This window comes from Gymnogyps californianus, chromosome 4 (genome assembly GCF_018139145.2).
Source record: "Gymnogyps californianus isolate 813 chromosome 4, ASM1813914v2, whole genome shotgun sequence".
In the NCBI taxonomy this organism is placed as follows: domain Eukaryota; kingdom Metazoa; phylum Chordata; class Aves; order Accipitriformes; family Cathartidae; genus Gymnogyps; species Gymnogyps californianus.
The window spans coordinates 25625236-25642645 of record NC_059474.1 but is presented as its reverse complement, the minus strand read 5'-3'; the positions used below and the strand labels follow the sequence as shown (position 1 = coordinate 25642645).

General features: G+C 39.1%; 1 protein-coding gene across 3 annotated transcripts in view; it reads right to left on the bottom strand.

The window, feature by feature from the left end:
- The window catches only part of TBC1D1 (TBC1 domain family member 1), a 107175-nt gene that overhangs the window by 54781 nt on the left and 34984 nt on the right, over positions 1-17410 (bottom strand). For 2 of the 3 annotated variants that reach the window (XM_050896123.1, XM_050896124.1), the window contains exons 2-4: positions 6933-7466; positions 3754-3843; positions 88-192 (exon numbers count right to left, since the gene is read on the bottom strand). In XM_050896123.1, coding sequence (XP_050752080.1) covers positions 88-192; positions 3754-3843; positions 6933-7466 — 729 coding nt within the window. The remainder of the gene's footprint in view (positions 1-87; positions 193-3753; positions 3844-6932; positions 7467-17410) is intronic. The other variant, XM_050896125.1, reaches the window with a different exon arrangement.

The following is a 17410-nucleotide window of genomic DNA, read 5'->3' as shown; positions in this document are numbered from 1 at the left end:
AAGACATTCAGCAAACTACAGAGCATCGAGCAACAGAAGACTTTTAGGGCCTAATATTCTATTAGCCTCTTCTTTTCTTTCACTTACCAGTGCTTCATCTGTACACTGAAACACATAGCAAACAAAGTGGAAGCCTCCATTTTCTGAAGACTCTCTGCAGATGAACCCAAAGTGATCCACATGTCTAATTCCCTAGCACAAAAACAACAGCAATGAAGCAGTCATATTTACTTTCAATGTTTTGTACCTGTACTTTTGCCAATAACAAAAGCATGAAACGCCCAACAGCATTACAGATAGGTCACATATCTCTGTTACAGCTACATTGAAGTCATCTGGCCATTAAAAATCTATTCTGTTATAGAACCTATTACTTCATGAATCTTTTAAATTTCACTTAAGTCAGAGGTTGTTTGTTGGTTTTGGTTTTTTTTTTAATGACTGAATTATAATAGATCCATTGGAAAACACTTACAGGGATGAATAAATACTATTCAAGATGTATTTTACTCAATATTGGAAATAGCAGGGGAAAAAAGCTCACTTTGCTTTTCCTTCTCTTTTGCTTAAGCAGTCAACGATTGCTTTACATTTGTAAGAGCAAATCAAAGCAATAGCGAAAAATGGATAAACAAATTTATTTTTTTTATCTAAAGAAAAGCTTAGCTAGTTAAAAAATGGAAATGGTTAAATATATTACTTAAAGATCAGTCATGGAAGCATTTATTTCTCCTAAAAGGCATGCAAATTCAGGCACAATCTACATGCAACAGCAGATAAACAGTACATCCTGGAAAAATGCTAAGAAGGTTTTTTAATTGCTGGAAATTTTTTTCTTTTATGAAAAGATTTTCAGATGAGTAGAGTTAGGTGATTGCAGTGCATGTCTCCTCAGCGCACCATTCTTGGTTAAAAAAACCCAAAACCAAAAACTTATGATGATGAATTACATGCACAGTGGCAGAGCCTGTTTATAGAAATTCAATTACACTCAGCAGCATTTTACTACCTTCTAGGTGTCGTGGCACAACAATATTAAAGTTGGGTAAAGAGAGGCAATAAACTTGTATCAAAAATCATAATGATGAATCACAGTAAATCAGAAATTTCAGTGAAATTTAAACAATCTGAAGATGTCAAGGAGGACTTTTTTGTTTGTTTTTTTTGCTTTTCCTTGTTAACACATCAAGAACCACTGAATAGTTTCTTTGTCTTTTTATCATGAAGAAAATATTTTTAAAAAAGCATTTAAACAGCATAAAAAGTGAATACTTCTATAAAACAAAATGGCTAGGTGTCCCAAAAAAGAACATGTTATAGCATCAGATATCCTTAAGCAATCCGAACAATGTTGTCTTATCATTCGAAATACTAACAATAAACCTTCAGAGCACGCCAGCTGAATGAAGGAAAATATTTAACGTATATGGAGATACCTGGTTTGTTGGAGTGTGACAATTACATATAGATAACAAAGGCTTTATTACACAAACATCAGGCACTAATACGTCATGAGAACAAAAAGATCAGAAGGACATTCAAATGATGTAAAGCCTGCAGCTTCTCCAACTCTAGCTCCATTGGATGTCCAGGCTAAGCATTTTAGGAGGCAGCTATGTGGTAAAGCAAGAACGGGCTGATGCAACCTGCAGACTCTCTCCCTCCATCATCCACATCAGAGACGTGTACAGAATGTGCTGAGCCCCCTCTCACTGGGGGCATTCTGGAAATTAAGTACTGATTCTCATCTCTCTTATAATTTAACTCTAGTGCCTTCAAGAAAAGATTATTAAAGTTCTTGTATGATCAAGATAAGTCCATAAGATTGTTCCATCTTCTGAAGTGTGCATACTTGAGCCCTCCATACCCCAATATCAATATTTGCCCAACTGACACAACATCTGCCCAGTAGCACATTCTTCAGACAGGAGGTGAGAATTCAATCATAATCTCACTCCTACTGCTCTGAGGAGCATAGCTGTCTGCTGACCTTCAGGGCAAGTCACAAAGTCTACCTAACTAGCTCCTGCCTAAGGAGACAGCCTAAGGGAACGTGGGGATAAAGATTTTTCTGTGATCAAGGAGTTCTCTTCAAAGCTCTTGATCTGACAGCATGCAAACTACTTATGTTTACTCTGAAATTTTCAGAATAGGTACCTGTATGTTTAGTGATGAAAGCTATCCTCATAAAATTAAAAACCAAAGTCATTTATGGGAAAAAAAAAAAATCCAAAAAAGCTAGAAGCAAATAACAGCAAATCATATTCCTTATATTTAAAAATGGGTAAATAAACCTACTGAGAAAAAAAAAAAAGTTTTGCCCCAATATCATTAAGACCAGAACCTGTGATGCACTGAGTAGACCTGCACTATGCAAGTAAGCCAAGTGCAAAATAGTTCCTAGTGCAAGAAAGAGTGGCAAAATTCACATCCTGGTATACTAGGTCTTATTCCCACCCAAGCCCCACAGTACAAACAAGCATTGCATTGGTTTAATTCAAGGTGAATTTTTAGTTAAACAGGTGGGAACATCTATTCCTCAACAAATGTAAGTTTATTTATATAATTATAGTTCAGGTTAATTTCTCAGAGGTTTAAACTAAAATGATCTATAACAGGTTTTAAAGGAATTAAGTGTTCTCTAAGGACTCTATCCTAGTTTAATGAATTAAATTCTATTTCCCCATTCACTTAACCTGAATCAAATCTGGTACACAGATAAACTAAATACAAATAATGCCCTGTAGGACAGAAAATGGCTAGTGAAAGACAAATCTCTGCATCATGACACTGGTTAGTTAACAAAAGCGACAGGTCTATGAAATGTCTTTATGAACAGTTGTTTCAGTCTGCAGGTTGATATTTGAGCAACTCTCAAAGGAGAGTCCTCCACTCCTGTACACAGGACCCGCCAGCAGTTAGTGCAGCTGCCCATACAGGAGTGCTGTAATTGCCCGAGCTGTCCCATGTCCTTGATGTGACGGTCCTATTCTGCCCTCACACCGCTGAGCCGCTGCAGTAGCTGAGTGTGAATCATATGCCTGTGTAACCTACGCAATGCCATTACCGCATCTTCACATGTGTAAGTTGCATCTCTTTCAAAACATCATCACTCAAAATAAGTCATTAGAGAAATTGCACCCTCACATAATCCATGCAAAATCAAAGTCAGAGCCACAAAAATGAGAGGCAGAAGGACAGGGAAGCAAACTCTGTGGCATAGGGAACAGCGATTAATAGTGAATGAAGAGGCTCTGAAACATGCTTGCCCTCAGTGCATCACACACACTACCTCTGCATGGCAGAGGGTTGTCTTCTTTTAGACACATGCAACTTATACTCTTGAAAAAAATGTATTTTTGAAGTATTTTTCAGATAACACTGATGTATCATTTTTCTCCTTTCATTATCACTTCTTGAAAAATATGGCTCACAGAATCCCAGATTTGCACAACTGTGAATCACGCCTGCTGAAATCTCAAACCAGAGCTGACCAGGGTGTTCCTTCTAGCTCATATTATTCATCCACTGCACACAGAATTGAGTCTTTATCTCAGAAATTACAATGCAAAGCATGAGAAAAGAATGACAGTTTTACAAAATCACTGATTAACTAGCAACTTGTCAATAGCAATTACTGAAACCACGGGGGTGAGAATCCAATTGAAATGCTAGGAGAGAGGAGTACATGAGCATTCACAAATGGAGAATATTTAAACAAAAAAAGAGAGAATGAATACACTGCAATCTTACCTGAGAACAAAAGGATATTTCTTTAAAGCTTTTTTCAATTGCTACTTTTTTTGTGTCAGGACTGATAAGGTAAACTTCAGACTGGCCAATCTAAAAAGATCAAAATAAATAGCAAGATGATAACAAGTAACGTTACACTTCCTTTTGTCTTGCTATAAAATGTTTCCTGGACATAAATCTCAGGTTTTTTTTCTACCTATATATTTAGACCAATTAGTATATTATCACTAGAGAAAAAGAATACTGAAACAACATTGATTTGGCATTCAGAGCTCTGCACATTACTGAACTGAGATTTAGTTTCACATTTGAGACAAGAGACTGAGAATAGTGTTTAATTAGATGAGAGTAATATTGTACCACAAGTACCTTACTTTGCACTGAGAAAATATACTCACACTCCCTTTTCTTATTTTCTGCAGTCTTGGCACATACTACATTCCGAAAAGCTACTTAATGGAATTGTCCTAAAATTTAAATCCAAGTGTATGCCTCTACCTGTATTCCACCTAATTACTTTTTAGGGTTTTATTTATTTAAGACACACATAGCATTTAATTTTAAGGCTTTAACTCAAACTATACAAATGAGCTTACTTGAGTATATTTTCTACCTTAATTTAATCTGTAGGTCATTTGTACAGCAGTGACCCAAAAGCTGATGCTAACTTTTGATGGGCAAAGGGCATTTTTAAGGTGAAACTATTGTTTTCAATTTTTCAGCTTCTGGCAATGTCTTTGTAACATTTTAACAGATAAAATTTAAATTCCTCATAGTTTCTAGCACATCAGAAAGTCTGCTAAGGACAAGTCTCATCAGATTTTAGGGAAGATGGGCAGAATCTGGATCCATTCATGAGCATGACTTAGACAAACCTGCTGAAGCTTCAACCACAACCGAATCCCAAAAGACGCACATAAAAACATCAGCAGCACCACTATACCTGTAATTTCTTAAGGAATGGGGAAGGAGGGAATCCTGTGTGTGAACGGATCAAGTGAGATGTGCCACCTCTGTGTGTCTAAAAATGGTCCTGTGCATTCATTCACTTTCCACCTCTTCTTTCACTTCAACCAGTCACAATGCTTTTCCCCAACTCCCTGCTGGTTTCCTTGTATTGTCCCCAGGGCTGACCTCGCAGGTGTTCATGGGGTTATTCCTTCCAACACCTGCTCAGCAGCCTCCTCCTGCTGGCTGCTGCCTTCTGCTCCCTGCAGCAAGAGGCTCCTTCTTAGCTCATCCCCACATACTCCTTTCACACTTGGTCCCAGGGCAGCAGGGATCATTTGAAGCCAACTGAACAAGGGAAGAAAAAAAAAAACCAAACCAATACAGCCCTCTCCCTGTCTGCCTCCAAAATACAGCCAGGAGAAAAGCCTAAAAATAAAAAAATCCAAATCCTAAGAAACTGGCTAGGAAAGCAGTTCTTCAGGAAGAGATACCAAAATCAGGACTGTCTGAACCAGGTGACGAGAGTCAGCAGATAACTCATCTGAACATTTTTCACACCTCATACACCAAAATGTCTGCTGCAGTCCTGGGGAAAATCCAAGTAAGAACTTTAACTGAGAAAATATACACAATTTTTTTTCCTCTAGATATAAAGTTACTTTTTAGTGCTTCATATGTAGCCTCACAGAAACTGATGAGCAAAGGTAAAGACCTGTGCACACTGCATGCATACTACTCCTCAGAACCTGCTGAATATGGGGGACAGCTAACCAACAAACTCGGCTCTGCTACAAGCTGCTAGCTTGTGGATACCGGAGGCTCAAACCACAGTTACTTCACTTCCTTATATTCAGCTGAATTTAGACTGGCTGAATGGCAAAAGAATACAACTGTGAATACTAAGCAATATTTTCCCAGGCAAAAAACAACCCAAGATAGAAAGCCAGATCAGCAGAGCCCCGCAATTTGGAAATGAGCCTGTCAGCACGCGAGTGACATGATATTCAGGCTGAAGCTGCATGTGCCTTTGAGAACTGTTGCATCTATTTAATATAAATCAAAAATGCACTCACTGGAGTAAGAGGATCTGGACCTAAGCATCCATCTATAATCTCTCTATCTCTAAAATATGTGCCATGAATTAATAATGGAGTCAGAATTTATTTAAAAATTAGGCATTATTATAAAGGGCGTCTATATTTTCTGTGTGAAATACGTGCTCAGGGGAAGAAGGTAAACATGGAATTGTTTTTACTGGGGCACAAAATTTCTCTCTGCCTTCTTCCACTTCTCTCTCTAATGCCAGCCTGCCACGACTAAACAGAAGTTTTAAATCAGGTACAGCTAACTACACCTCTTTCTGTGTGTTACTTTTTACAGACATAACACTTTGGCAATCCTTCTTAAAGCAGCACTTCTCTTTCCCCCCTCCAAAAAACCTGCTGTAACTGCACCCACTCCACTCTGTTACTGTCCTTAAAAGCTCCCAGCCCCAACAGCAGCTGACAGATCCAAGACGACCTTATGATAGCCAGCCATTGCAGTATCGGCTCCAGGTTTGCATTATGTTCATATAACTTATGTATCATGAGGATTATAAGAGGAGCAAATAACACATTCCCTACTTGTTTCTCAGGTCTTGAAAAATACTTTTGCGGCTCACCTATCAAGGCAAAGGCATTGCTAGCCACACAAAAGCAGGACAGGAGTGGAGGCAGGTGTGGAGTAGCCTAGGAAGTTACTACACCACTCCATCATTACACAGACATGTTGGCAGCAGGAACACCTTCATGAACTACACTGCTTATCATAGGACATAAAGTCTACTAGCCCCCAGTCATGGTTTGGTCCTTCTGCTCTAGTTACAGGTAGCTCATTCACCTGGAAATTTATTTCTGCTGTTACTAGTTAGTGTAATTGTACGTACAATTTTGCAATTCTCTACCTACTAACTTGCCATAGCTTTCTAAAAGCTGTCTTTAGAAGCCCAACGTTTCAGGTAGTGCTGTTTTAAACTATTTAATATAAACTTATTTTGACTACGTAAAACAATTTACACTGACTGGTAATGCTTTCTAGAGAAATAGGTAAGTTTAAGTTAAGCTCTGGCAACTGCAATTAAGTTATTAAAGAAGTAACTGCCATCTGTCAAAACATCTGCTTTGCTGTTTGCCACTCCAAACTCCAAGATGTGAAAACACCACCAAGAGCTGCAAGTCTTGCTTTACCGTAAACAACATCGTCCGGTTTTCTGCAATGTCTGTTGGCTGCACAACACTGTGTCCATAGATAAGTTGACTTTTTAGGTTCAGTGAAATTGCATCTTCTTCAAAAGACCTGACAAAGCTGTTACTTCTATGGCTTCCCTCTTGCAAATCCTTCTTAAAAGCAAAGGAACGAAGCCCAGGCTGAGAAAAGGATTTCCTAATAGGCCTTTTCTCCTCCTCTTCACCGACCAAGGGCTGGAAGACAGACCGAAATTTGTTGCTGAAAGAGAAGCCTCCGAAGTTATTGGCAGTTTCATGTTGTTGGGACGATGAGTTGAAATCTGATTTTTTTGTACAACTTGCATGATTAAATTTCTCAATGCATTCATCTATGAGTGCTGGAGGTGCATTTTTATGTGCTACTGTCACCCGTCCACAGAACAGCACCTCAAACTTTTTGGCAAAAGGGTCTTCAACATCTGAGAGGTTATTCTGAAACTCTTCTTGACGAGCAATTTTTCCAGCTTGTCGAATAGAGCTTATAATCTCAGGCACCTACAGGAGGGGAAAAAAAAAATACACAACATTAGCATCTGGTGCTTTATGACAAACAAATTGCAATACTAAGAGGTGCTCCCTGCTGATATTTTTCTGGAATGGCTAATTTGGTTTTGTTTTCTGAAAGACCAGTTGAAGTGATCTTGTATTTGTCCCACAGGCGCATTATAAAAGTCGAACACTGGCTAGATGAACTGCTCATTTGTCTCCCTGCCACGAGTTCACCATCATCAAGAGTTTGTCAAAAGAGCTTCATTTCTTGTAATGCTCTGTGTTTTCAGTAAAACTTTTTCACCTGAAGGAACCAATATAACGTGACAAATTCAAACTCAAAATGAAAAATAAAAATACTTCAGAAAGCATAAGAGAAGCTACAGACTAATTAATTGGGAAAGTTATTTAATCTCTGTTATTTTTCACTCCCTTCTCTTACTCAAGCATTCATGTCATGTAGATTAATGAGTCTCTTGCAAATTTGCTTTCACCTTCATAATAGCACACTATGTTGTTATGGCAGTTTGGTGTTTGGGGTTTTTTTTAACTGTAAATAGCTGTGTTTTTTAAAGAAACATTCATTATTTTAGATGTTCATTTTTATTCTACCATCCTAGATGACACTCTCAAATAATATTACTTCCACATACAGTATCACTTGCAGGGCATTTGTATGAGAGCAGTCGGCTACAGCCCACAGATGTTGTAATTATAAACAAAACCCAAACTGCCATCTGATGTATTTTAAGTAACAGTAAATGGTCACAGTTTCTGATATGGTTATAAGGTAGGAACACGCATATGCTATCTACTAAGCTGCTGCAAGGCTGATGCTTGGTTACATCCCACTGCTTTGACTGGCCCAGGAGATTAAGGTTCTTCTGCAGCCTGTGCTGCTGCCATAACGACAAATGCGGGGCCACCATCTATGATTACAACAGATAATTCTGCCAATTTTTTAATTTCCCCAAATTACTTTGAGAAAAATCCATGCTAAGTGTGCCAGTTTCCTGACAGAACAAATTTCCTCTGTCAAGATTAATTGGAGCCTGCTTACTTACAAGTATTTGGTTGCAGATAGTACAGAAAGACAGAAAGAAGTCTGGGAGCAGCAGACTAAAACAGCAGCCCAGAAGAACCATCTCCCCTATGAGAAAAGGCATCCCTAAGCCTAACGAATGCTTTGGAGACATGACCTCCGTCTTTTTCAGACATTTCTATGGTTATCTAACACTTAAGCATAATGCAATAATGTACATAAACCAACACGGGAAACAGCAACGGACTTAGAGGAAAAAAAAAAGTTGAACAGTGAAAACTGAATGGTTATATTCTGGGTGCTCATAAAGACCTCAGTAGGATTCTTTTTATAGACAAGGAAACAGATATAAAGATATGGATAGATAGATAGATATACATACACACACATCTAGCTAGCAGATTTAAGACAGTAAGTAACAGACTACAAAATAAATAAGATGACTCAGGAAGCATTACTTCACCCTTGAGCGCAAGGCATGAGTCATCAGCTAATCACTCAGAAAAGACAATGGGGAGAGGTAAGAAAAGCAGGGTCATGACTTCAGAAGTCTGTTCTCAGCTATGTCACGAACCAGGCGGAAAGCCTTCGGCTCGGGCAGCTACGTGCCTAACTTTTTAATCATATACAAGAAGAACATAAGGGTATAACGAATCTTTATTACTTCAAGTGATATGCATTTGCTCCACAGTGAGCTCAAGGTTCACCTCAGTTTTGTTTACCTAATACTCCTTCAAAGAACCAATTTTTAGTTGCATAACGTATCAGGATGACAGTGAAACATAAAACTGTATTCTACCCACATTTCAAGCTGCAACTGCTTTAGCATTTTCTAATAAACACGTTTTACTTTTGTGGGAGTGTCTGGACTCACCAGCCACAGGCAATTTTACTTCTGAGTTGCCCAGAATACATGCAGAGACCTGTGATCCCACCTCTGCTTTTGCTGAGGCTGCAGAGGTGACAACGAAGGAATGAAATATTCTGGAAAGTGTTCTGGAAAATGCTCACTTTGTTAAAGCCAGGAACATCAGCTCTCACGCAGGCGAAGAGTGCCACTATCTCAAACAAGGTTAAGCTCCCCCAGCACCACCCATGCTGACGACTATAAGGAGAGTTTCCAGCAGTGCAGGTGCTGCAAGGGTTAGAGCTGAGCTAAAGCCCAGACAAGGCATTAGGGATCCATCACAGATGTGCAGTTATTGAATTTGATTTCTTCAATGTTTTTTGTTATCAAACACCTTGGACATTGACAAAATTGCTGTTTAGCAGTGGCTGGACTTTACATACAGACTAGTTAAAGAAAAACACTACATCACACAGAATGACTTTGCAGTAGTTAATAAACTTCAAGTCTGAGAAGACCTAGCAGGCCTGTTGATGAAAACCAAGGGGAGTATTTATTTATTTATTTTCACTGATGCTAAGGTTTGAATTATGTCATTTATAAGTAACAGCTGGCTTCTGTGCTACACTTACTGAAAAAACACTGACTGCTCTGTTCCTGCTTATTAACCTAAAAAAATTCAGAGCCTGTTAATATTATTTATTACTTCTGATCAGGCAATTGATGCAGTATGGCTCTAGCAGAAGCAGCAAATCACCACCTCACTTTCCCATGACCCTTACATATGTTAAACATTAATCTCTTTTCATTAATAAAGACAAGATGCCATGATGAATGAGAAAAAAAACAAAATACATATTTCCCTGGAACTGCTCTTGGCCTGATCAAGATCTGTGCTCTTTTCTTCTACCTGTACCATTCCAGGCCTTTTACACAAGTATCTAGAAATGAAGAATCCACATGCTCCTGTGTGTCCTCCAACCCTGACTCCCTCAGCAAACAGACCTGGATGCTGAGTACATGAAGATCAAGTAAACATTAGTTTAAAAAAAAAAAGAGAGAGAGAAAAAAAATCTGTGAAATGTAAATAAATATATAAATATATCATAATTATTTCAAATTATTAAAATAAACAATGTAGGCTCTATCCTGGCAAATGTTTATTAACCACAGCTGGAATTTTTCCAGATAAAGCAGCATGCCACTGGGCAAACAGTAACCACACCTCTTGCAAACCTCCAGCAATTAATTAAGATGTAAACTGAATCCGGTTTTATGGCTCTTCAATTTGTATCAAAAAGCAGCACGGATCAAGTTGCTCCTGAATTAAGTTAATGTTGCTCGGAGTTTTTTCAAGGTTGTGGCGTTCTTTCTGAACGTAAGAAAAAGTCTTTTTTATTGTAAGGGTGGCCACATGCTGGCACAGATTGCCCAGAGAGGTTGGAGAGTCTCCATCCTTGTAGATGTGCAAATTCTAACTGGACACTGCCCTGAGCAACCTGCTCTAGGTGACCCTGCTTGGAGCAGGGGGCTGAACTAGATGACCTCCAGAGGTCCCATCCTATCTCAGCTTGGTGACTTAGATACCAACAACTCCTATATGGACCTATAGGTAATTGTGTCTACTAATTTGAACTTGCTAAGACAGTGGGGGAGGACTGTTACACACATGTATGATTTCTTCCTGCCGCACAAATTCTCTTTTGTAGTATACTTCTATTCTTAAGTGTTTTCTGACTTATTTCTCAGTATAAACATGTAATTACTGGATAAAGATGATTTCTGTAATCAGAAAAAAACTGCTGCTGACCTAAAATTATTTCCCTAAAACCACAAAACTAAGTATAGAACAACAGTGTAAGCAACGATGAAACTTTACCAAACACAGAACATTACCTTTCATCACTCACTCTGGGCCAAACAGGAGTGGTGAACAGAAGACACAACTGAAATCTATTAGGAAAAGTTTTTGCATTTAGAGTGTCTGAATTAGATACGGAAAAAGAAGATGTATCTATAACCAATAAAACTAACACTGGACTGTTGTAATTTTTTTTTTTTAATACCATGTTATTTCCGCTATGATGAGAATGTTTATTTTGCAGAGATAAAGCAGAGAATTGAAATGCTAAGTATTCTTGTGACTTGACTCTTGGGTAACCAAGCAAAACACAAACCAACATCTAGAATTTCCTAATGCACGTTAGTCTGTTACTAGACAAACAGCTACAGCTTCTACGCCATGCACCAAATCATGAGAGAAGGCAATAATTTTTAAGCATGCACAGGTTTGCTGCATCTGAAGAAGGAACAGCTCTTTCCCTTCACAGAAAGAGCAAGTGCAGTTGCATTTTTTTCCCCATGCAACCAGAAGTCACCCTGTAAGTTTACATACAAGCATGCAGTAAGATGTCAATGTCTTTAGCCTGTCAGTGGATTTGAGAAAGAGTGAGAAACTATTTTAATGAAAAAAGCCCAGCAACAGCTGAATGCAACAGCTGCCTTTTGGTAAACAAGACCAGATTAAAAAAAGCTTCCATTTCTTTAATACACAGTAGGTAGGAAAGCAAAGCGTGCCACAGAAATAGAACTGTTAACACATCAACTTGCCAGGACTGGGGGGGGGGGGGGGGGGGGGGGGGGGGGGGGGGGGGGGGGGGGGGGGGGGGGGGGGGGGGGGGGGGGGGGAGTGGGATGATTTATGATTTCAGATGCTATGCAGTGTTTATACCTACAGTATAAACCTACCAGTTTATACCTACCAGTCCCTTCATAAGGCTTCAGGTCAGTGAAGGGCTCAAGCACAGGCTTACCTATTTCAAGGGAACAGGTGGTTTTGTTTAATATAAGACAGACCTGTGTTGTCAGGAACTGGTCTTACACAACAGACTCCATAAATTCTTGGAGACTGAAAACTATTAGGGTCAGATCTTGAGTTGAACCTCAGAAAGTCTCACACCACCCCAGCTGGAATAGAGCCTTAAAAATCTTTCACAAAGCTCTTGAAGCAAGTAGATGTTTTGATTAAGTGAGTTTTGCCTGCCTACTCAAGTATGAGAGGACATCTGAATTATTTTTAAGTGTTTTTACTTGCCTTTTTTTCTGACCATAGCAGGTTCAATAAAATATGTCAAGAAGTCTAACATACTGTTTGCTGTTAATATCTTTCCTTCTCTATTTTACTAGAGAGTGCTGCTACAGGAAAAATAGGGTCCACAGCTATATATCTTGGGAGAAGCCATCTAGTTGTATCAGGACAGATAGCAGTATTTTTGTCACCCGTACGTTATTTATAATCATAATTTCTTTGTAAAAGAAGTAGAACAGAAGGAAACTCATTTCTGAGACATACACAACATATATAAAAAGATGATACAGCAAAGTACTTATTTGCATTTTTAAAAGACTGCATAAAAATCTTTGATTTCAGTAGTCTGATATGTACTAAAAAGCAGTTGGTCTGTTTTCAGCACACTTCTAGCAAAACAGCCATGCAGTAATAAACCAGATCAATGCTTCCTATCCTTATCACTCCTTAAACCCACACTAGTGGTCAACTGACTTTTTTGAACAGTTTTCTCCACTCAATGGATTTAAAGTTTGGCATTTTTAGATCTAAAGCATTTTAATTTATAGATTTCACTGGGATTTTTTTTTTTTTTTAAATTGAGATACTGCACAATTTCCCCTTTCAGAATCATAGAATAATTTAATTTGGATGCGACTTCTGACGGTGCAGCCCCCCACAAAAAGCAAGGCAAACTTTCAAGTTAGATCCAACTTCAAACTTAGATGAGATGCTGGGAATCACATCCAGCTGAGTTCCAACGATGGGGACCCCACAACCTCCTCTTCCCCACGGGAAACCTGCAGCTGCCAGAAAAAGAAGGGCAAGACACAATCAGCTGAGATTTCTTCTGTGAGAAGTCTTGCCCACTAGTTTAACCAAAGAATGAACTAAAAACTTCTAGCACAAAACCACAGTCTTCAGTCCCTCACTGAAGTAAAATAAGAAGTTTCAAAAGTGACAGAATTTCCTTATTCCTTGGCATTAGTAGAAATTCAAGGTAGAAAAGAGAAACAAACTTTTCAAGTTAATTTCCATTTCAGTGAAAGACCTTTTATATTCAGATCTTATCTCAAGTGTCTTCACAGGGTTTTTTCTTCTATTATCTTGCTTGGAGACTGCTCTACAGCCTCCTACACCTTGCTGACTTTTTCCAGTCATTAACTTCAATTCTCCTTTTCCAAATTTTCACGCCTTGACTCCTAATAAACAGTTCTATGGAGTACTTTAATTATTAGCTTTCTTCCTTTGCTATTTGTTGACTTTTATTCCTCCCACGAAGCCACTTTCAAACCAAGATTTAATTCCCAAAGAGAGGCAGAAAGTTTATAGTTCCTCCAGCCCCTGGATGACGACCATCTTTTGCAAGCTCCTGTCAGTTTTTCTGTGCATAACGAATGCACCACAGGTAGAGCCAAAGCGAGATTCTTACTAACAGCTCCTTAAGTACTTAAGATCTGTGGGTGCATGGAGAGACAGTTCACCTTTGCTCCATGACTTCACACCTCAATGCATATGATCCAAAACTTTACTCCTGTATCCTCATTGCTCATAAAACAACTATGAACTGTGCCACTCTCGGCAGCTTCACCATCCGCGTGCGTTGGTTAGCTCATTTCTCTCTCTAGTACCTAAAATGCACTAGGTGTCTCATTTAACCAGGGAACTTGTGGATATCTCTTGAGAAAGGAGAACAAGTCAGAGCACAACCAGAGGGCTGGGAGGGGTAGCCAGGCTAGCAGCCAGTGAGGCTAACCACACCGCAGGTGTGCTGCTCGGGAAGGACTGTGAAACCAGACCTGCAAAGGCAAGACAGAGATGTAGTTTCAACCTTGATAAGGGAAAGCTCAATGGCTGAATAATACCACCACGGACCTATGAAGGGAAAAGCGATTGGACATGTGTCTACTTGCGGGTGTGGTTTGCTTAGTTAGGTTTGAATGGGCATTATACAGAGAATTGGATAAGTGAGGGTGATGGGGCTAAAACTCAAATTTTGCAGGGATGTATGTAAGAAGCTGATGAACAAGAGTGCACTAAAATTCAAAGGATATTCTGTGTGGGGCAGAAGAGACTCATCTGTTTAAATCCAGTTCTTTTTGACTTGGAGCATGGTGGATGAGTGACAGTGTCCTCTGAGATGACTCTGACACAGTAAGCACAGAGAGTGGAGCTCCACATAGCCAACACATACTCTTACAGTTTACACATTATCATAAAAAGCCATATGAGTGACTAGACTTCCTACATACGTCAAGTGCTGCCTCCAGAAGATTGCCAAGTAATGCAGATTGATGTCGCAAGTACTGTATGCCACTTTCACAGTATCACATTTCTTTTAATATTACAGACAAATCTCGTCTCGAGAACCTTCCTCATGACTCCTCCGCCAGATGGAAAAGGTTACACTTTTTGCAGTCATGTGAGTTGGAGAGCACTCCATGCGATTTAAAGAGGCACAAAAAGGTTTTCTTTCCTTTTTGAAAAAACAGTATTTGCAGAATCTGTTTATAGATTATTGTAAACAAGCTCAGAAATAGAACATAATTGTACTCCGTGTTCTAGTGAAGTTGGACTGCTCTATTTTGTGGTGGTGCTTCCTCCCTGAGAGAGATGCATCATGTTGCTGATACACTTTAAGGTTTTCTTTCACATGCTTTCAAGACGTACCTTACTTGAAGCCCAAAATACAACAAAACCTGGCTACTCTCCATAAATAAACCGCCATGACCCAGATTGCTGCTTACTTTTGAACCTCCCCCTACGAAAATGCATGATCCAAAACCAAACTGCAGCCGATGGAAGGCCTCCATGGGCTTTTAATGCACCTCCGAATGCAATGGCACCTGACTGGCTCTGAAGGCGGTATTCCTACAAAATCTACTTCAGGGAAGCCTATTAGTATACTCTGCCCTATACCTGGAGGGCTTATCACATGGTGCTCACTAATTCATTTTTCCCCAGCCCCATTCTGTCCTCAAGATACAAACAATTTCTTTTCATCTTGTACTGCCTCATCAGCTCCTCCATTCAGCACCATAAACTTTTAAGCAACAAATGTGGAATAAAGCAAGTCAACAGATATTTCAAATAGCACATTAACATCTTCAGAGAGTTATCTTCTCCATCTTTTGTTTCAAAGTTTTCTTTTCACACAATTTCACAAATGAAAACAGCACTTGAAGACATAACAGTAGTTGCTGGTCATACCTGCAGGATTCCTGGCTCACATTTTACAAGGTGACTATTGAACAAGGAGGCAATACCTGTTGTAAAGGAATAGTTAGAAACATCTGTGCTCATTCATTATCAACAGAGGTTAAATCATTTTTTTGGGGGGTGGGGGGTGGAATTGCAAGCAGCTCCCTTCACAGGGTTGAGACAGGCTTGGGGCTGAGTTGGAGGTTATGGGGTGGGAAACAGAAGGAAGCCTATTCTTAGATAGTCATAAATAGAAAAAGACAGCAACAGCATTTGAAAGCTTTCAGAACAAGGGGGTTTGTTCTTGGTTTTTTGCGGGGGGGGGGGGGGGAGGGTTGTTTGTGGTTTTGGATTTTTTTAAACTGAAGGGCAGTAACAGGATTTAAAACAGGAAATGAGTTACTAAGAACATTTCGGGGAAAAAAGTTAATTATCAGATTAAATTCCATTTGTACAATAGGAGACAGGCTCTCTCCTGGTCTCCTTTGCTCTCAAGCTTCTGTCACAGTTATCAAAATTGGTATATGGCAAAATAGGGGCTAGCAAAACAGACAGAGGTGAACATAACTTCTTTTCAAATGATATAAAGCCCGAAATTGTTCCATCCTTTTTAGCAAAATCCAACTCCAAACATGAAGGGAGGAAAACTCCATTTGCGATGTGTGTCCTCGTTACAACTGAAGTTATTTCTGATATAACCTTCTTAGACAGCTGATCCAAATGCATGCCAAAATCCTCCTCCCCTCAAAATTTATTTTGAAGTTTTCATGGGGAGGGCGAATCATCCTACGAATGCTTTTGATTGACATGATGTATAAGTTAGGTCTACCTGCAAAAGAGTAAAACACCATCTCTCTTACTCTGACAACACAGTAAGACTTCCTGAGGAAAGGGACAGCCCCACGGTCCTTTTCCCTAGGACTGCTGGGGGGCGCAGGGGGACAGATGATGTTTTTCACGGGAAGAATCTTACTCAAACATTAAACTTATAAAGGCCCCAAGGGAACTGGAGTGCAGAAGCTGATCAGCTTTTTCCAGCGTTCTGCCTGGCTGGTATAAAATGCCAGTGAACTGATTTGCTCATGGATGAGCACATATTTGCTGCTTTGTCATGTAGTAGTAGATTTCAGCTGCCTCAGGTCAACTCACAGAAGACCAGGATGGGAAAGTAATGGTTAAACATCCCATGAAAACTACCCTGACTTCCACTTAAGAAAGGCAGTTATTTAGTTCACCAGTTTTAGTCCTTTTCAGACGTAAAAACAAATGGTTTCTCATGTCTAAGGGCTTTTTGAGTTATGGGTTTTTTTCTAAGATATGCCTTCTAGTGATGGCTTCTCATCATAAGGTCTAATGGGATTATTCAAACTTGTGAATTAACTATATGCTGCTATGAAATCCACACCTGTAGTTGATACTAGTTTGTATTCATTTTTTTCCTAAAATACATTGTAAATCACCCAAAATAACAATGTATTTCTTTCTGAAAATTAACTTCCTTTGAACATAAGGTGTTTGCCAGCCTTTAATTCCTACATGAATGGTCGTCTTAGGAATATCTACACATTTTATGGTATTGACATAGGTTAATTTGAAGTTTTATAAAGTTAAAGTTTAATACTACTGATTTCTACCAGGCATTCCTAACGTACAGTGCATTCAATATAATGGAAGAGGAGGAAGAACAATACACCTAAAGAGCCCTCAACTTCTAGCAAGACCCTTATTATATAAGAAGCATATAGGGAAATTGTTAACAACCTATAGAATTAGACTATATTTTGAAATGAACT